The sequence below is a fragment of the Lotus japonicus genome, chromosome 3, assembly GCF_012489685.1.
Source record: "Lotus japonicus ecotype B-129 chromosome 3, LjGifu_v1.2".
Taxonomy (NCBI): domain Eukaryota; kingdom Viridiplantae; phylum Streptophyta; class Magnoliopsida; order Fabales; family Fabaceae; genus Lotus; species Lotus japonicus.
In genome coordinates this window covers 65,273,424-65,288,759 of record NC_080043.1, presented here as the reverse complement: position 1 = coordinate 65,288,759, position 15,336 = coordinate 65,273,424, and the positions used below count along the sequence as shown (strand labels likewise).

The window sequence follows — 15,336 nt, the reverse complement described above, 5'->3', positions numbered from 1 at the left end:
TATTAAAATAAATCAATAAATTTGAGTACGTGTGTATATTTTTACACAAAAAAAAACTCTAAATTGTCTCAGTATCATCATTTTCAATTTTAAAGTACTTATAATTTAAAATTATTCTAATATTCATTTAAAGCATAATAATTTTTATATAATGTTAAGAAATACTGTAAATGAACCCATGCGTTATCTACTATTTTCGTAAAGGGAGATAGTTAATAGAGATTGTGGTGATAGCTAGGTTAAGTCATTAAGTGATATGTTAAGGTTGGTTTATTGAGACACTTTGAATTAATTATTCAGCAAGGGTATAAAGGGAAGGAAATGGAAAAAAATGCATTGAATTTATAAAACAACAAGCATTTTGGAAAATATAGCAAAAGCTAAAACAAAAACCAAATTGGAACGGAGGGAGTAGTTCTTTAGACTCAAATACTACTTTCACCTCTGTACCAAAAAAAAAAAAAATACTACTTTCACCTTGAATAAACCCTATTCTTCTTAATTTTATGCATGTATTGAGCACCTTCTCTGTCATTTCTTAACCTCTTGATCATCCAATTTGGGATCGTCTCCGGGGTATGCATACTATGAATTTATGGTCAGTTGTTTGTTGCTAACAACCCAAATTGTCAACTCAATACCATTTCCATGTAGTTGAAAAACCAAAGAGTGCAAGTTCTTCTATTTACTAAATCTATACACCAAAAGCATGAGATACACTGTTACCTAGGGCTTCAACATACACAAACAATAAAATGGGTCGGGTCGATACACACAAGCAGAAATATAAGCTATAGTATTCCATCCTTAGATAATATGGTCTTAAACATACACAAACAATAAAATGGGTCGGGCCGATACACACAAGCATATCAGAGGGATTCAAAAACAGTTGTGACTCTCAAATCCTTGTCAACAGAGAAATAGGATGTATTACCTTTGTGTTTGTGTGTTTTGTATGTGCCGCACAAACCCTCATAATCATTATCGTCGTCTAACGTTTTTTGGAAAGCATCATCATCATCCTAAATAAAAACAAAAGTTGGATTACAAATACATTATGCTTGTCGATTTTGTTCAATGGGATAGAGGTGTACGCGGGACGGGTTTGGACGGGTTATGCTTGTTCCTCACCCGACCCTGAATATTGACCGGGTCATTTTTGTATACCTTAACCCGTCCATGAACCCGAAGCAACCCGACCATAATCGGGTCTAATTAGGGCCGAGTTTATATAGGACGAGATCGGGTTGACCCTAAAGTTATTAAGAGAAAAAAATCATCTGATAAATTTTACATTGAAACTTGACAGAATTCAAAGAACCAAATTTTGCAATACTAGTAACCTTATAGCAAACCTGCAATTTGCAAGGAGGGGATTGCTAATGATGGATTCTTATAATTTACCAACCCATAAAAAAGAACATAACAAAGTGTATAAGAAGAAACATGACAAGAATTGTTTTTCATAAAAATAGCTTAACCAATCGAAGCAAATGGTGCATGGCTATACTGCCACAACTGAGAAACACAATGCAGAAGTGGGTAACGAGCATTGTATATGATATAGCTCGAGGACAGTGTTTTATGAAAAAGGAAGGCAACTGTGTCAACTATTCTCTCCCTAATATGCTTACAATTCATAACTTCAATAACCAAATTATATCATGACAACTTAACTAATGCAATGAAAAAGCATTTCGCAATTTAAGATAAAAAAGAAAAAGAAATTAAGTACTAGCAACATGATCTCTGGGTTAATGCTGATTGTCAAAAGCACAAGCTAATTTACTCAATAAGATTATTATAAATTCAAAACATATGAGAAGGAAAGTACAACATAAGTAGAAGATTGAAATTGAGAAAAAAATACAAGTGAAATCGTGAGCCAATATGTACTAAGTAAGTTGTAATAAAGTGAAATTTTAGAAAATATATAAGGGACAGACCGGGTAACCCGGGGTTAACCGAAACCCGACCCTACTTGAAGTCGGGTTCAATATTGGACAACCCTTTTGTGTCATTTTTCTATGATCGGGTCGGGTTGGACCCGACCCTAAAGCCTTGGGCCGGGACAAGTTGGCGGGTAGGGTCGGGTCTTGTACACCCCTTCAATGGGAATATAATTGGCCTTTTGATTATTCAAATGTAATATAGCATTTCATACTCATACACCAAAAGCAGGAAATATCCTCACTCGAAAAGAAATAAAGATAAAATATGGAGGTGGCTTTATCGAGCATGAATGAGGTAATTAAGTTTGCTGCAAATTTACTAGTTCTTTAGACTCAAATAACCTTTGTTGGTAGGCTTTCACAATTACCAAATCACGGTTCGCACTACCCCATTCGATCAAGACAGCCCCAATACCTGCCTTCCTCCTTTCAGGTTCGTTACCAAACTTCGCAGCTCCGTCGACATTACATGTTGTGTAGCCTTTAATGGATGGGCTTTAACGGGCGAGATACCCAAATAATATGGACTTTAACGGTTACCTATATAATATAGGTTTTAAGAGTTTGGCTTTAACGGGGCAGATACACAAAAGCATATCAGATTCAGAAAAGAGAACATTCAAGAGGAAACTTTGTGCGAACACATTTGAACGGAAAATCTAGATCTAAACATACAGATGAATAGATAATTACCTTTTTGGAGTGCTTTGAGTGAGAAAAAATCTTCATGAGACAGTTTGTAATATTTGCAGTCCATCGACTCCTTGTATGCGATATCATCCTTCATGTAAATAAAATAATTAAAATTTTGAGCATTCATAGCACATTTAATATTAGATGTACAAAATAATTAATAAAATATATACTTCAGTTGTATAAAAAAAATGCGAGAATGTTGTAAAGTGAGTATTGCTAACATTTTTCTAAGAGCTTTTGCTCCAAATCGAGTTTTAGCAAGAGTATTGTATGCATCCTTTTGAAGTCTGTGATTTTCAATAGAAGAGACCATAATTGTGAATGTTTGAGCAACAATGAAAGTTATGCCAAACTGAACACCGTTTGTTTTTAAAATATTGGTAGAACGGAGAAAAAACATCTTCATACCACTAGGTAGGGGATCAGTGGCATGTTGAAAAAATCAGCAAAGATCCACTTTGCGGTAGGATTGTCAAGGGATCTTCTTAAAGAATGTTAGCATCAACTGAAATTTTAATGTACACATGTGGGTTTGAATCATCGGCTTATGAAAGAATGAGAGTTAAACCCAAAATTTATGAACAACTGTTTGTTGCTAACGTCCCAAATTGGAAACTCAATACCATTTCCATGTGATTCCCTGTAATATAGAATAAATGGACTCACTCTCCTTCATTTAAAAGTATTATCACAAAACATATTTATTAAATGATTTTTGTTACATGGCCACAAATGTTGAATGTTTAGGTAGTGTTTTGTGACGGAACTTGACAGAACGGAACAAGACAAAAAAGGATGGAATCTTTGTGATATTCACTTTAAGAAGTGGTTTTAAACTCTTTAGCTACAAAAATTTTCAAAAGTGTGTTTTTTACCGTGTAAAAGTTTTAGGCTAAAAAGCATTTTTGGCCCCTGATGTTTCAAGTTTGTGCAAATTCTGCCCCTATCTATTTTTGTTGATGTTTCTACCCCTCATGTTTTCAAACAGTGCACCGTCTACCCCTCCGTCAGGGGTAGACGGTGCACTGTTTGAAAACATGAGGGGTAGACGATGCACTGTTTGAAAACATGAGGGGTAGAAACATCGACAAAAATAGAGTAGGGGCAGAATTTGCACAAACTTGAAACATCACGGGCCAAAAATGCTTTTTAGCCAAAGTTTTAAGAGTGTGTTACGTTTTGTTACTTTCCATTTCACCTTTTTCCAGGGAACTAAAGTGTCTCGTTCTTGGAGCCTTATGTCCTATTACGTTCCATCTTAAAAACATGACAAACACATAATGAAACTTATATATATCTTATTCTGTTTCCTTCTCACCTATCTACCAAATGCTATCTTAGGCTTTTATGGGTATAGAATGCATAGGCTCTGCACAAACATTTTTGTCAGGAGCATTGTTACGATAAAAGCGATGTAGTGGCTCAAAAAATAACAACTTACAGTGGTAGAAACAAACAGAGCAAAAGAATAATAGGCAATGGAAGTCTACTATGATGATAAAATCACTCACCTGAGAGAGAGGAAAAGATTCAGTGGGTGAACATGATAAAATTGCCTGAATCTGTTCAGTAATGACACCTAATTCTAAGTGATTTCTAAAGTATTTCCGGATATTTTGATACCTCATATTCCTACACTCATTTTTGTAGGGTCGTCAGCATCTTTGATGGATGCATATGCATAACAGCCATAATATCCTAGCGGCGACCTTGGCCACGTCACCTCTGTGTATATCTTTTTTGCACCTTCTTCATCCACAATACTATAGATATAGAAGTTATAAAAATACAAATAATTATAAGTAAACACAAATTAATTTTTCAATTTTTGAAATGTAAAAATAATGTAAATTTTATTTATTTATTTTTTGGAAATGTAAATTTACTAATATATACAATGTTATTAATAATTGTTAAAGTTGCATTTTCAACATTGCACATCCTACTTCGCTCTCTTAAGTCTCGATAATATATATTATACAGTATATAGGTACTAATTACTATTTTTAAGGGCAAAAAACAATTTTTTATTTTTTGTGAATTGCCTTAGGCTCTCCGCAGCCCTTAATCATTCATTTCATCTTGCATCTTAAAATAATTGCAGAATTGTTCATGTCTTTCCATAAGTTTGAGACAGCGGAGTTTGCTAGCTCTTGTTTGTCAAAGTCGTGTGAGGGCTCTACCCCTAGTGTTGTTGTCTCTTCTCCTGAGGTTGAGTCTTGCGCTGCTATACCTCGGATTCAGCTGGTTACCCCTAGGCCTAGGGGACGACCTAAGAAAGTTGAGACTAGAGGAAGGAAGAAAAAGGGCCCTGACAAGACACCAATTGGGTTTGTTGTAGAGGATGACGCAGATGCTGATGTGGATTCGAGAGGGAAGGAGTTGATGGTTTTACCGAAGGAGTTTTCGGAGTCGTATGGTGTTTTGACTAAAGCGATGAGTGCTGTTTTGTTGGGAAAACGACTTGGCATGAAGTATGACTGCACAGACGACGTTGCTCTCTGCCAGATTGCGACTCAGATCTATGCGCGTAGGTCTTCTTAGGGTAGCTGAGGTAGTTTATTGGGTGTTGGCTATTTCTTTGAGGGTTTTTTCTTGGTTTTTACTCTTTAGGAGTTAGTCTTTTGGGCGTTGAAGTCATCTTTCCCTTTGATGTCTTGCCCGAGTAGCTCTAGTCTGTTTGTGCCTGTTTTTGGGTTGCGCTGTCATTGTTTTTGCAGGCTTTTTAGACCCTTTTAGGAAGATTGTATCTCCTGAACTTTCTCTCAATAATAATAGTTTTACTTTTGGAAAAAAAAATGTTGCAGAAATTGTTCAAGTTATAAAAGTGTTAGGAGATTTGAAGTAATTTTTTGATTTGGAGATGGCTCAATCTTCTAAAGCTCTTTCTCAAAGCAAATATACACCACTCCAAGACACTGGTTTGGAGCTGTTTAACCAGCGGAACTGCATGTGGATCCTTGATAGGGATAGAATTAGAGATAGGGAAAGAAGAAGATAGAATCAAAGAAAGAATAGAGAAACAGGGAAAAGAGGGGTTCCATTACAGGATATCAATCACAACATAGTAAATACAAGGACTGACTCTGGTATATATACTCTCTCCCTAAATGATGCGTATCAATCCTTTACTTAAGCTCAACACTCTTGATGGGGGAACCTTTACCAGCCTACTTATTAATTGGAGAATATTTCAACTTAATTTTTTCTATGATAATAAAATAACACATACATAATTAAGAAGGATCATTTCTATATTTAAAACTGCAGCAGCAGATGCAGTTAAAATCCAAATTATAAAGGATCATTTCTATATTTAAAAGATCATAAAATGAAAAAAGAGTCCCTTGACAACATGACACACCAAAGCATAATGTTCATGCACATATTCAGGTACCCCAACTACTCAATTTAAAATTACATAGGCCAATTAAATCAAATGAAGCATAGAAGCAAAATGAAAAAAATGATGGTTGAAGCAGGATATAATCAGTGCAGCGGCTGTTACTAATAGTTGGGGTCAAACACCATGAGGAGTCATGTGGCATTCCGCTGCTCTGATAAGCCAGCCAGAGGAGCAAGCTATCAAATGCTGCTGCTCCTAGAACCCACACGCAAACCTCTTCCATTACGGAAACACACCCAACTCCAACGGATAACACAACGTGCACCGTAAAATGCTGCACTACCTCACCCATTCCGAGGAAACTGGGTGCTTTTCCATCATTTTAATGCCCCCACTTGGGTCACAAGCTAAAGTTACTAAGCTCGGCGTTGAATTTGTGTTTGGGGGTGATTTATAAAGTATTGGTTGTTTCTTTAACTGGCTGATGTGGGACTTACAAAATTCAAAAACTAATGTTACGTTATTTTATTATGTTCAGCTTTTTTTCCTTATTATTAAAATCCAAAGGATAGTAACTCAATTGAAATAACAAGAACTCAACAAAATAATCTTGCACTTTATATCTTTATAATGGAAGAAAAAGTAGTGTTGGGTGTTCGCAACTTGCTCAAAATGGGGGCAATTTGTGGTTAATTATGAAATATGAAGGCCTATTATACAGTATATGAGTCTGCTCCAAAAGGAAGAACAAATGAAGAGTAACATAAAGACTTAGATTCAGGCAACCATAGGAATATATGAAGAGATTTGAGAGTAGTAACGGGTAGGTACAGTAGGATTTCATTGATGCACGGTTGCACCTTTTCACTTATCAGTAAGATAGGAAGAGTTCTGTAATTTAATTGATGATGTATCTCATAGCTGTGAGTAATAGTCTCACTCACCCCCCTCTGAACATTTTTTAATCAATTTATTACATGCAATCCAGGTAGTACTCAACTTTTCCTATCTCTCTTGAAAGTTGTTCTTGTTTAACTTAAAATCAGTTTAAGTAGGGGTGACAAGTAGCCCGCTCCGCGAACATTTTTAGGCGGGTTGGGTTGGAGATCATGAGCTCATTAGCCCATATAGCCCGCACCGTTTTAACTCGTGATTTGGCGGGTTGACGTCTGATTAAGTTAGGTTGCTTAATTTTTTTTTAAAAGAAAATCTACATAGGGACTCTTTACTCAAATATTGAGTTGAAATTTGTTTTCATTTGCGTTAGTTTGAGCATGGTAGGGACTCTTTCTTTCTTTTTTTTTGTTTTAGCTTTACTTATGTCTTGCATTAACCTTCTACTTCCATATGATAAAAGTAAGCTGAAGAGAAATTCCACTAAAAATATTATTAAATCATATTAAGATCAAACGAAACCTTCAAGGTAGCACAAAATCTAATTTCCACTCATTATCCATCCTACTAACTTTTATCCTTACAAAATCCACCCAAACAAACAGACTATAAGGGAATCTCATTAGAAATTATTAAATTAGTATTTGCAAGCACGACAAATAATTTGATAAACTAAAGAAGAACACGGGTATGAATAACTTAAATGATACTTGATGGATTAAAATTTCCTAAATCCTGGGTTCAAATCCTACTGGTATCTAGATACTAAAAAAAGATAAACTAGGCTAATGATTATGCTTCAAGTCATAAGAAATGGATACTGATTTGTGGTTATAGTTCAGGGACCCCGAACATATTTAATTATATATATATATATTTCTGATTTTTACAAATTACCATAATTTAATTCTTTTGTCGGTGGTACTTTTGCCCTAACTCAAATGAATTAAACCTCGATAGTTCGGGTATCACTGAAACGACAGCATTCAAAGTGTCGTTTCAGGTTCCAAAGTGTTGTTTCATTGCAGGTTGCAGCGTTCCGTCATCCCAATTCATGGCCGTGACTTCAAGCTCCGCCGCACCGCCACCATAACCGCCGGAGCACCGCAAAGCCGTCGAACTGAAAGGGTACGTACGTATGCTTCATTTCTCAGCACTGAACTTGTCTTCAGATTTTTATTTATTTTTTTACTTTCGTTGGATTGAATTGGTTATCTGTTGTTGCTCATAACTCACAAAAAATTATCAAAATCAAGTCTTTGATTAGTTATCTCAAATGGGTCGTTTCTGGATGATGTTGTTTCAGGGTGTTGTTGTTCTGTTCAATGCTTGAGCGATTCTTTGGTACATAGGAAGGGAACATTGGTTTTTTGTTTGTTTGTTTGGATATGGATATAGTTGAATCAGTAGGGAAGATTCCGTTGCAAGACCCGAGTGAGGAGGAGTTCTCTGCTGCTGACTTGGCTTGGACCAAGTTTGGCAATGCTGACCACCATGATGAAGTTGCCCTTATTCCTTATGATCGGGTTGACGCTTTTATAATCGGTGAGTGCTGTAATGTGGAGTGCCCGACTCGGTTCCATATCGAGAGAGGGAGGAAACGAACCCTTGGCAGCTTGAAGGAGTACAAGGATGATGAATATCTGGAGTATAGGCTGTAAGTTTCTGCCATTCTTGTTGCACTTCATTCAATATGATTAGGAGCAAACTTTTTCTTGCCCTTTAGACTGTTCTTTGCTCTTGTGGTTATTGTGAATTGTGACTTGAAAATTGTTTACTTTTTCTAGCATTTATTGCTTGTTTTCTTTGGTTTATTGGTAGAGCATTGGATCTTGGAAGTGTGAAATCAAATAATACTTCTCTTATAGAAAAATTGGTCCTGTTCAAGTTCCCTGATGTTAAACATGTTCACAAGTTCAATCCATTTTCCCGTTATTGTCTGGAAAATTTGGTATCAACAGTAGACTAGGAAATCAGCAATTAGAAACTTAGGTAGTGTTTGTATTGGCGTTTTCCAAAATGTGAAAGTCCTTTTAATTTAAGCATTATTCCTCCATTCGTGTTTTTTCTAGTTAAGTTTTTTTTTTGGAAATCACCAGTGATAACGTCATTCTAATGTTTTCTCAAACATACACTTCAATGTTTATTGCACGGTCAGGATTCCAATACTGATCTTGTCAAGTTAAACGTTCTCTGTGAAGGTACTGGTGCTCATTTGGCCCAGAAAATTATGGGGAGGGTGGAGGTATATTACCTAGTCGAAGATATCGACTTAATACCCGAAATCGAGCTGCTAGACCTCAATCAATGCGGGGTTGTACCTGTCATTTTGCTGTCAAACGGCTTTATGCCCGTCCGTCACTTGCGCTTATCATATACAATGATAGGCGTCACGTTAATAAGTCCGGTTTTGTCTGCCATGGACCACTTGATAGAGATGCCATTGGTCCAGGTGCCAAAAAAGTTCCATACATATGCAATGAAATTCAGCAGCAAACAATGTCCATGATTTATCTGGGCATTCCAGAAGAGAATATCTTGGAGAAACACATTGAAGGAATTGAGCGATATTGTGGTTCAAATGCAAAAGTCAACAGCCTTGCTTCTCAGTATGTCCACAAGCTAGGGATGATTGTCAAAAGGTCTACGCATGAGCTGGATCTCGATGATCAAGCTAGCATCCGCATGTGGGTTGAACGCAATAGAAAATCTGTATTTTTTCATCAGGATGCTTCAGATTCAGACCCATTCATCTTGGGGATCCAAACAGAATGGCAGCTACAGCAAATGATTCGTTTTGGTCATCGCAATGTTGTTGCAGCAGACTCAACTTTTGGTGTCAAGAGACTTAAAGTAATTATGTTTCAATCATGACTTAAGTTATTCTAGATCTAAAAGAAAGACAGTTATCTCATTCATGTTACAGTATATCTTAAATTGACTTAACTTGATTATCTTTTTATATGGGCAGTATCCCTTGTTCACACTAGTTGTTTTTGACTCAAGACAACATGCACTTCCTGTTGCTTGGGTCATTACACGTAGCTTTGCAAAGCCTGATGTGTCTAAGTGGCTGAAAGCTTTACTTGATCGAGCTCGTAGTGTTGAGCCTGGGTGGAAAGTCAGTGGATTTGTAATTGATGATGCTGCGGCTGAAATTGATCTTTTGAGGCAAGATTCATCATTGCTTCAGAAATGAGTTTGGTTTAAAGTTCTTATGTGTTTAATTTTCTTAATTCTATTTATTTCTTTTACAGAGATATATTCTGCTGTCCTGTCCTATTTTCGCTATGGCGTGTTCGTAGATCATGGCTGAGGAATATTGTCAGGAAATGCAGTAATGTGGAGGTTCAGCGGGAGATTTTTAAGTGTCTTGGTAAAATTGTGTACAGCATTTGGGAGGGCAGTAATACATCGCTTGCCTTGGAACAATTTTTGCTGGATTTTGTTGATCAAACTGCTTTCATTGAATATTTCAGAGCCTCTTGGGTGCCCAAGATTGGTTAGATCTTGCTTCTCTGCTTTTTTTGCATGCACAGAAAAAAATTGTTTGGATGAAGGCATAATTGCATGCATGCTTGAAACGCAGTTGCAGCTGAAATTATTTTAAGATTTTTCTTATTATCAGTTAGTCATTGATATATTGATTTCCTTTCTCCTTATCCTTCCTTTCCCCTGTTGTGCAGAAATGTGGCTTTCAACGATGAGAAATTTTCCACTAGCAAGCCAGGAAGCTTCTGGAGCATTGGAAGCCTACCATGTTAAACTGAAAGCCAAACTTTTTGATGATTCACATCTTGGAGCGCTGCAAAGAGTAGATTGGTTAGTCCACAAGTTAACAACTGAGTTGCATTCTAGCTACTGGCTTGACCGCTATGCTGATGAAAGTGATTCATTCCAGAAGGTGAAGGAGGAATACATTTCATCGACATCTTGGCATCGAGCACTTCAAATTCCCAACTCTGCCGTTACCTTGGATGATAAAGACCATCTCTTTGCCAAAGTTGTGAGCCAGAAAGACAGCAGCTTAACACATTTAGTGTGGAATCCGGGATCTGAATTTGCATTCTGTGATTGTTCTTGGTCAATGCAAGGTAACCTTTGCAAGCACGTCATCAAAGTGAAGATGATTTGTGAAAATCTTCAAGGTTCTCAACCATCAATGTCTTTTCAGTCATTTGAAGAGGTTTTGACGGATCTGTGGAGAAAACCAGTGGATGATTCATTTGCATTGGATCTGTCGGTGGCATGGACCCACCAGATGCTAGACCAAATCCAAAAACTTGTTGAACTGAATAATTCTAGTGATATTGGTTCTGTGGTTAACAAAATGCCTCTGAAATGGGTTTCCAAGAAAGGCAGAACTTACATTGGTAAAAGAGCTTCAACTTTGGCTCTTCCCCCGGGTAGCAGTAACACGAAAAGTGTTGTTGTGCGTAAGAAGAATAGGAAACGGAAAAGATTGTCACGATTAAGATGACCAATTTGGTTGGCAGTTTCGAAGTTTGATCCGGGATTATTCTGATCAATGCAAACTGCATTTCATTTAAAAAAAATTATGTAGGTAAAGAGAATAGTTATTGCTGTTGTTACTAGCATGGTTGGCATTTGGAGATAGCATCAAGGAAACAAAAACAATCCTGGTGCGTATGTTTTGTTCAGCTCTCATACATGGCAATACCTTTACGTGATCACTTGAGATGGAGGGGTGGTCAGTTTTTCTTGAAATTTGGACACATTCCCTTAGCCTTTCTTAGTTTTCTCTCTCACTTCCATAAAGTCATATGCTAGCATAGTTAATTTTTTATATTGTAGCCTCTTCATCTTTACAACTTGAAGTCCTTTCAAGTACTTGGTTCTCTGTGGAGGATAGATTATTCCATGGATACTTTTTTTATTTATTTGATGTTCTTGTTCTTTAATTTGCATGTACATATAGAAACTTTTGGCATATTACTTGACTTGAAATAAGGTGTAAGGTATATACTGCAATTGAGACTGATCTAGAAGTATATATTTTGAAAACCTTACACTTGGATGGTTTTGGTTTTGGGATAGATTTTAATATTTAAAGTTCTCTTTTTATTGCATTTGATATTCCAAAATCTGGTTGGTTCAAGTGATGTACATATTTGATTCCCTTTAAATATGGTATCGAGTTCGAGTCTTCTGTATGAAAAAATACTTGTTTGGAGAACTGGTTCAAAAGCTAGAATGTGGATGTTCCCAGCTCACATGATTGCCTCCCGTGGAGGATACGTGTACATTGAAGAAAAAAAACTATGCCAAAATTATTCCAGTTTAACACTGAATTTTTATAGACATTTCATAATTTGATCCTTCAAGCCCTACAGTTGGCCCCTGTATTTGAGAAAGTTAAAAGATGCATTGATGCATCGGGTTTGTGCTACTGCTTCATCAATTGAGTTTCATTTCCCAATTAGCCATATCTTGACTGATCAAAAGAGTAGCATCTAGTGTTTTAAGTTTTTGTCATCAATTTAAGTTCGAAACTGTAAGCAGGCAAATGTTTATGTTATTTAGTCCCATTTGAATTATAGAAACGTGTTTCTTTAAGTTTTGTTCGTTGCTCACAAGCAGATTCAAGTTTTAATATATCGAAGTGATATAACTTAGAAATAATAAAACTCAAAACTTTTACTAGCTAAGTTCATCAACAAATTATCAAATAAGACTTTTATTTTGGAAATAACTTAAACGGTTTTATTCCACTCCAAACAACTTCTGTGGTAAGAAACAACTGACCACTTCAAAAACAAAAGCATATAGACCCAGAGATAACTAATAAACATTCTAATTGAAGTTTCAGTGTACATACATCACAAATGCGAGTAAGAATGCTATTCCTTATGCTGTAAGAAAGTGCTGAATTATTTCACAATTCAAATATGACTTACTTTCTAATATGACCAGTTTATTCTTCATTCGAGCATCAAACCAAGGTACAAAATATAACTTTGCAATAGTTCACTAGGTAAAGTTTCACCCGGTATCACCCATAATACGGTAACAAAAACAGCAAGCTTCCATTGAAGTTCCATAAAAGCAAAGAGAATTAGAGGAGTACCAGATTGGGCTTGCTACTTGTATAGTTAAGCAATAGTCAACCAAATAAAATCCAAAACTACTTTTCATTTATTCACTATCCGGGTTGACAAGAACTTGAATTTATATTTAGTAAGTCAAGAGACAATATATTGGAAGCAGCTAACTGTAGATGCTTTCCAATTCCATAGAGTTGAAACTGGTAACATCATGGACATCAGAAGCAGAAAGTGAAATGATCCTCTTCTTTAGCTTCTCCAATGATTCCAATGTTGTGTCAAAAGTAGTAGGAGTAAGGGAAACAATCCCAGGATTTTGGCTGTTATACACTGAGAAAACAGTGGCATCCACAAAACCCTGATTCAGAATGTAATGGAACAAACCCTTGGGGAAAACACAAACATCACCCACTTGCAGAAACTTCTGGAAAATCTGATTTTTGGTGTCAACAAATCCAGCCAGTAACACACCTTTGGTAACAAAGATCATCTCAGTAGCTCTAGGATGGTAATGGAAGTTCACTAGGCCATCCCTATCAATGTCTGTTCTTCCAATTGAGAGGCCAAGAGTGTTCAACCCAGGAAACTCAGCAGCAGTGACAAGTTTTATGGACGCACCTAAAATGTCAGTGGAACCAGGTTTGCTTAATTCCATGGTCCTGAAATCCTGAGATGTTACATTGCCTGCACGGACGAAACCAGTTGTTAGCAAATGGGGCGGTTGCCCCCCAAGAGAAAAAATTTCCTTAATAGAATAGCATTCAAATAATATATTCGCCCCCCTAATTTTTTTTATTATCTTGTTCAGTTAGTCATTGTTGATTTTGCTTAATGTGTTAAATTTTCACCCCCTTTTCTTCTTTTTCTACATCTTCTGTCCCTGATTACCTGGGTTTTTGCAGGGTAGGCCATTGATGAATAGGGTTTGCTTGTTGGGTGGAATTGCTGGACAAGTGTCCTGCAGATTATCACAGTCTGCCAAAGAAACTTTGATGTTGTTGGTGTAGACAATAAAGAAGAACATACAGAAAAAGTAGTAAGATAGGGATTTCATCTTTGAATCTCCTCTATTTCTTGCACCTTATTGGGATGGTTGAATAAATTATCCTCTTCAATTTATGCATATATATAAATATATGTGTGTTCACACAATTAAGTTGTTGATGTTATTGACTCTTATAGCTAACATGAGTCTTATTGGGTTGAAAGAAATGCAAGTAATGATGAGAGTCTTGGAGTTCACTTCTGGGTTTGAAGTGTAATGCAAGAAGTGTTTGCTTGAAACAAAGGAAAACAATGTCCTATGCTGAAATTCCACATTATTTCTGAAACTTTAAGGTTGTGTAACATGGAATTTCATGTGTGAATGACCCAATAGGCAAATACAACTCACTAATGCCAGAAGCTATTTGAGGAATAATAGGCATTTCAGTTATCATTTTCAGTGGTCAAATTCAAAGAAGTTATCCTGTCAAAGTTTAGGCTCTATGTTTCTATTTTGGATAGGAGTTATTCTAGTAAACTGTCAGTTATCCTTTGTTCTCACTCCTAGTACATTACTACAATCATTAGAGTAAAATACAGAGGAATTAACAGTATTAAAAGGTTAGTTTACAGGGTATCTAGTGGAATCTTGTCAGATGGTAAAATCTTTTTGACAATAACAACGTTGGATAGATTTGGTATATTACTGAATTTGTGTACTAGGAAAACGCTAGAATAGGATGCCAGTATGATAAAAAAAATTATCTCCAACTTCAACAACTCGAAGTTTCTTGAGCTATCCATTATCACAGCAGTGAAAGGTACAGAAAGCCACCTGATTTTTCTTTTTGTCTTTTTTAATTAAATAAAAATTGCTATAGTAAGAAATAAGTCTTCTGATATAAAATGAGTATTCTTTTTAGCAAAAGTTATGAAACAATAACTAACAAGATGTTGAATAAGAAAGAAATTAAGATATTCTAAAGTCACATCACAATGTCAAGTAAAACATTGTATCTATCTATCTTTTCATAAATATTCAGATTATCCCACTTATTTAATGTGTATGAAGAGTGGGATACAAATTTTTAATCATGTGAAATTTCCACACGAGAGAATCACTAAAAAAACATATTCTATAAATTTCACTATGCATTCATCATATTTGTGTACATAGGAGCTCGATTCCAAATATAAAATTACTTCAATATGCTTAAATTTAATGCCAATATTGGCACTTTCATTATGTACCTTCTAACCCTCAATTTCTGCCAAAGTGAATTATTAATCCATGCCATTTTCCTTCCTCTACATTATTTTTGTTATTGGTTTCCACTAGTTCTATTAAAAGAGATATCAAGAGTAAGTTGGGAGACAGAAGAAAAATGACAGAGGC

General features: G+C 36.0%; 2 protein-coding genes across 2 annotated transcripts; one reads left to right on the top strand and one right to left on the bottom strand.

Annotated features, from left to right (window-relative positions):
• Positions 1 to 7,848: 7,848 nt before the first annotated feature.
• LOC130745304 (uncharacterized) lies at positions 7,849 to 11,842 on the top strand. The gene is made up of 6 exons (XM_057597488.1): positions 7,849 to 8,019; positions 8,198 to 8,548; positions 9,093 to 9,744; positions 9,863 to 10,062; positions 10,149 to 10,393; positions 10,578 to 11,842. The coding sequence occupies exons 2-6, from the start codon at positions 8,280 to 8,282 to the stop codon at positions 11,369 to 11,371; spliced, it is 2,160 nt and encodes a 719-aa protein (XP_057453471.1). The 5' UTR covers positions 7,849 to 8,019; positions 8,198 to 8,279; the 3' UTR covers positions 11,372 to 11,842.
• A 1,182-nt stretch (positions 11,843 to 13,024) lies between these two features.
• On the bottom strand, positions 13,025 to 14,235 carry LOC130745303 (germin-like protein subfamily 3 member 4). Its single transcript, XM_057597487.1, has 2 exons — positions 13,845 to 14,235; positions 13,025 to 13,640 (listed from the first exon to the last, which is right to left on the bottom strand). The coding sequence occupies exons 1-2, from the start codon at positions 14,008 to 14,010 to the stop codon at positions 13,120 to 13,122; spliced, it is 687 nt and encodes a 228-aa protein (XP_057453470.1). The 5' UTR covers positions 14,011 to 14,235; the 3' UTR covers positions 13,025 to 13,119.
• Positions 14,236 to 15,336: the final 1,101 nt, after the last annotated feature.

Excerpts from the sequence above, each read along its gene's own strand:
- LOC130745304 (XM_057597488.1), top strand. The coding sequence starts at position 8,280 with ATGGATATAGTTGAATCAGTAGGGAAGATTCCGTTGCAAGACCCGAGT. Across the intron at positions 9,745-9,862 it reads TTGGTGTCAAGAGACTTAAA|TATCCCTTGTTCACACTAGT; the intron begins GTAATTATGTTT and ends TTATATGGGCAG. Across the intron at positions 10,063-10,148 it reads GCTGAAATTGATCTTTTGAG|AGATATATTCTGCTGTCCTG; the intron begins GCAAGATTCATC and ends TTTCTTTTACAG.
- LOC130745303 (XM_057597487.1), bottom strand. The coding sequence starts at position 14,010 with ATGAAATCCCTATCTTACTACTTTTTCTGTATGTTCTTCTTTATTGTC. Across the intron at positions 13,641-13,844 it reads CCTACCCTGCAAAAACCCAG|GCAATGTAACATCTCAGGAT; the intron begins GTAATCAGGGAC and ends TCGTCCGTGCAG.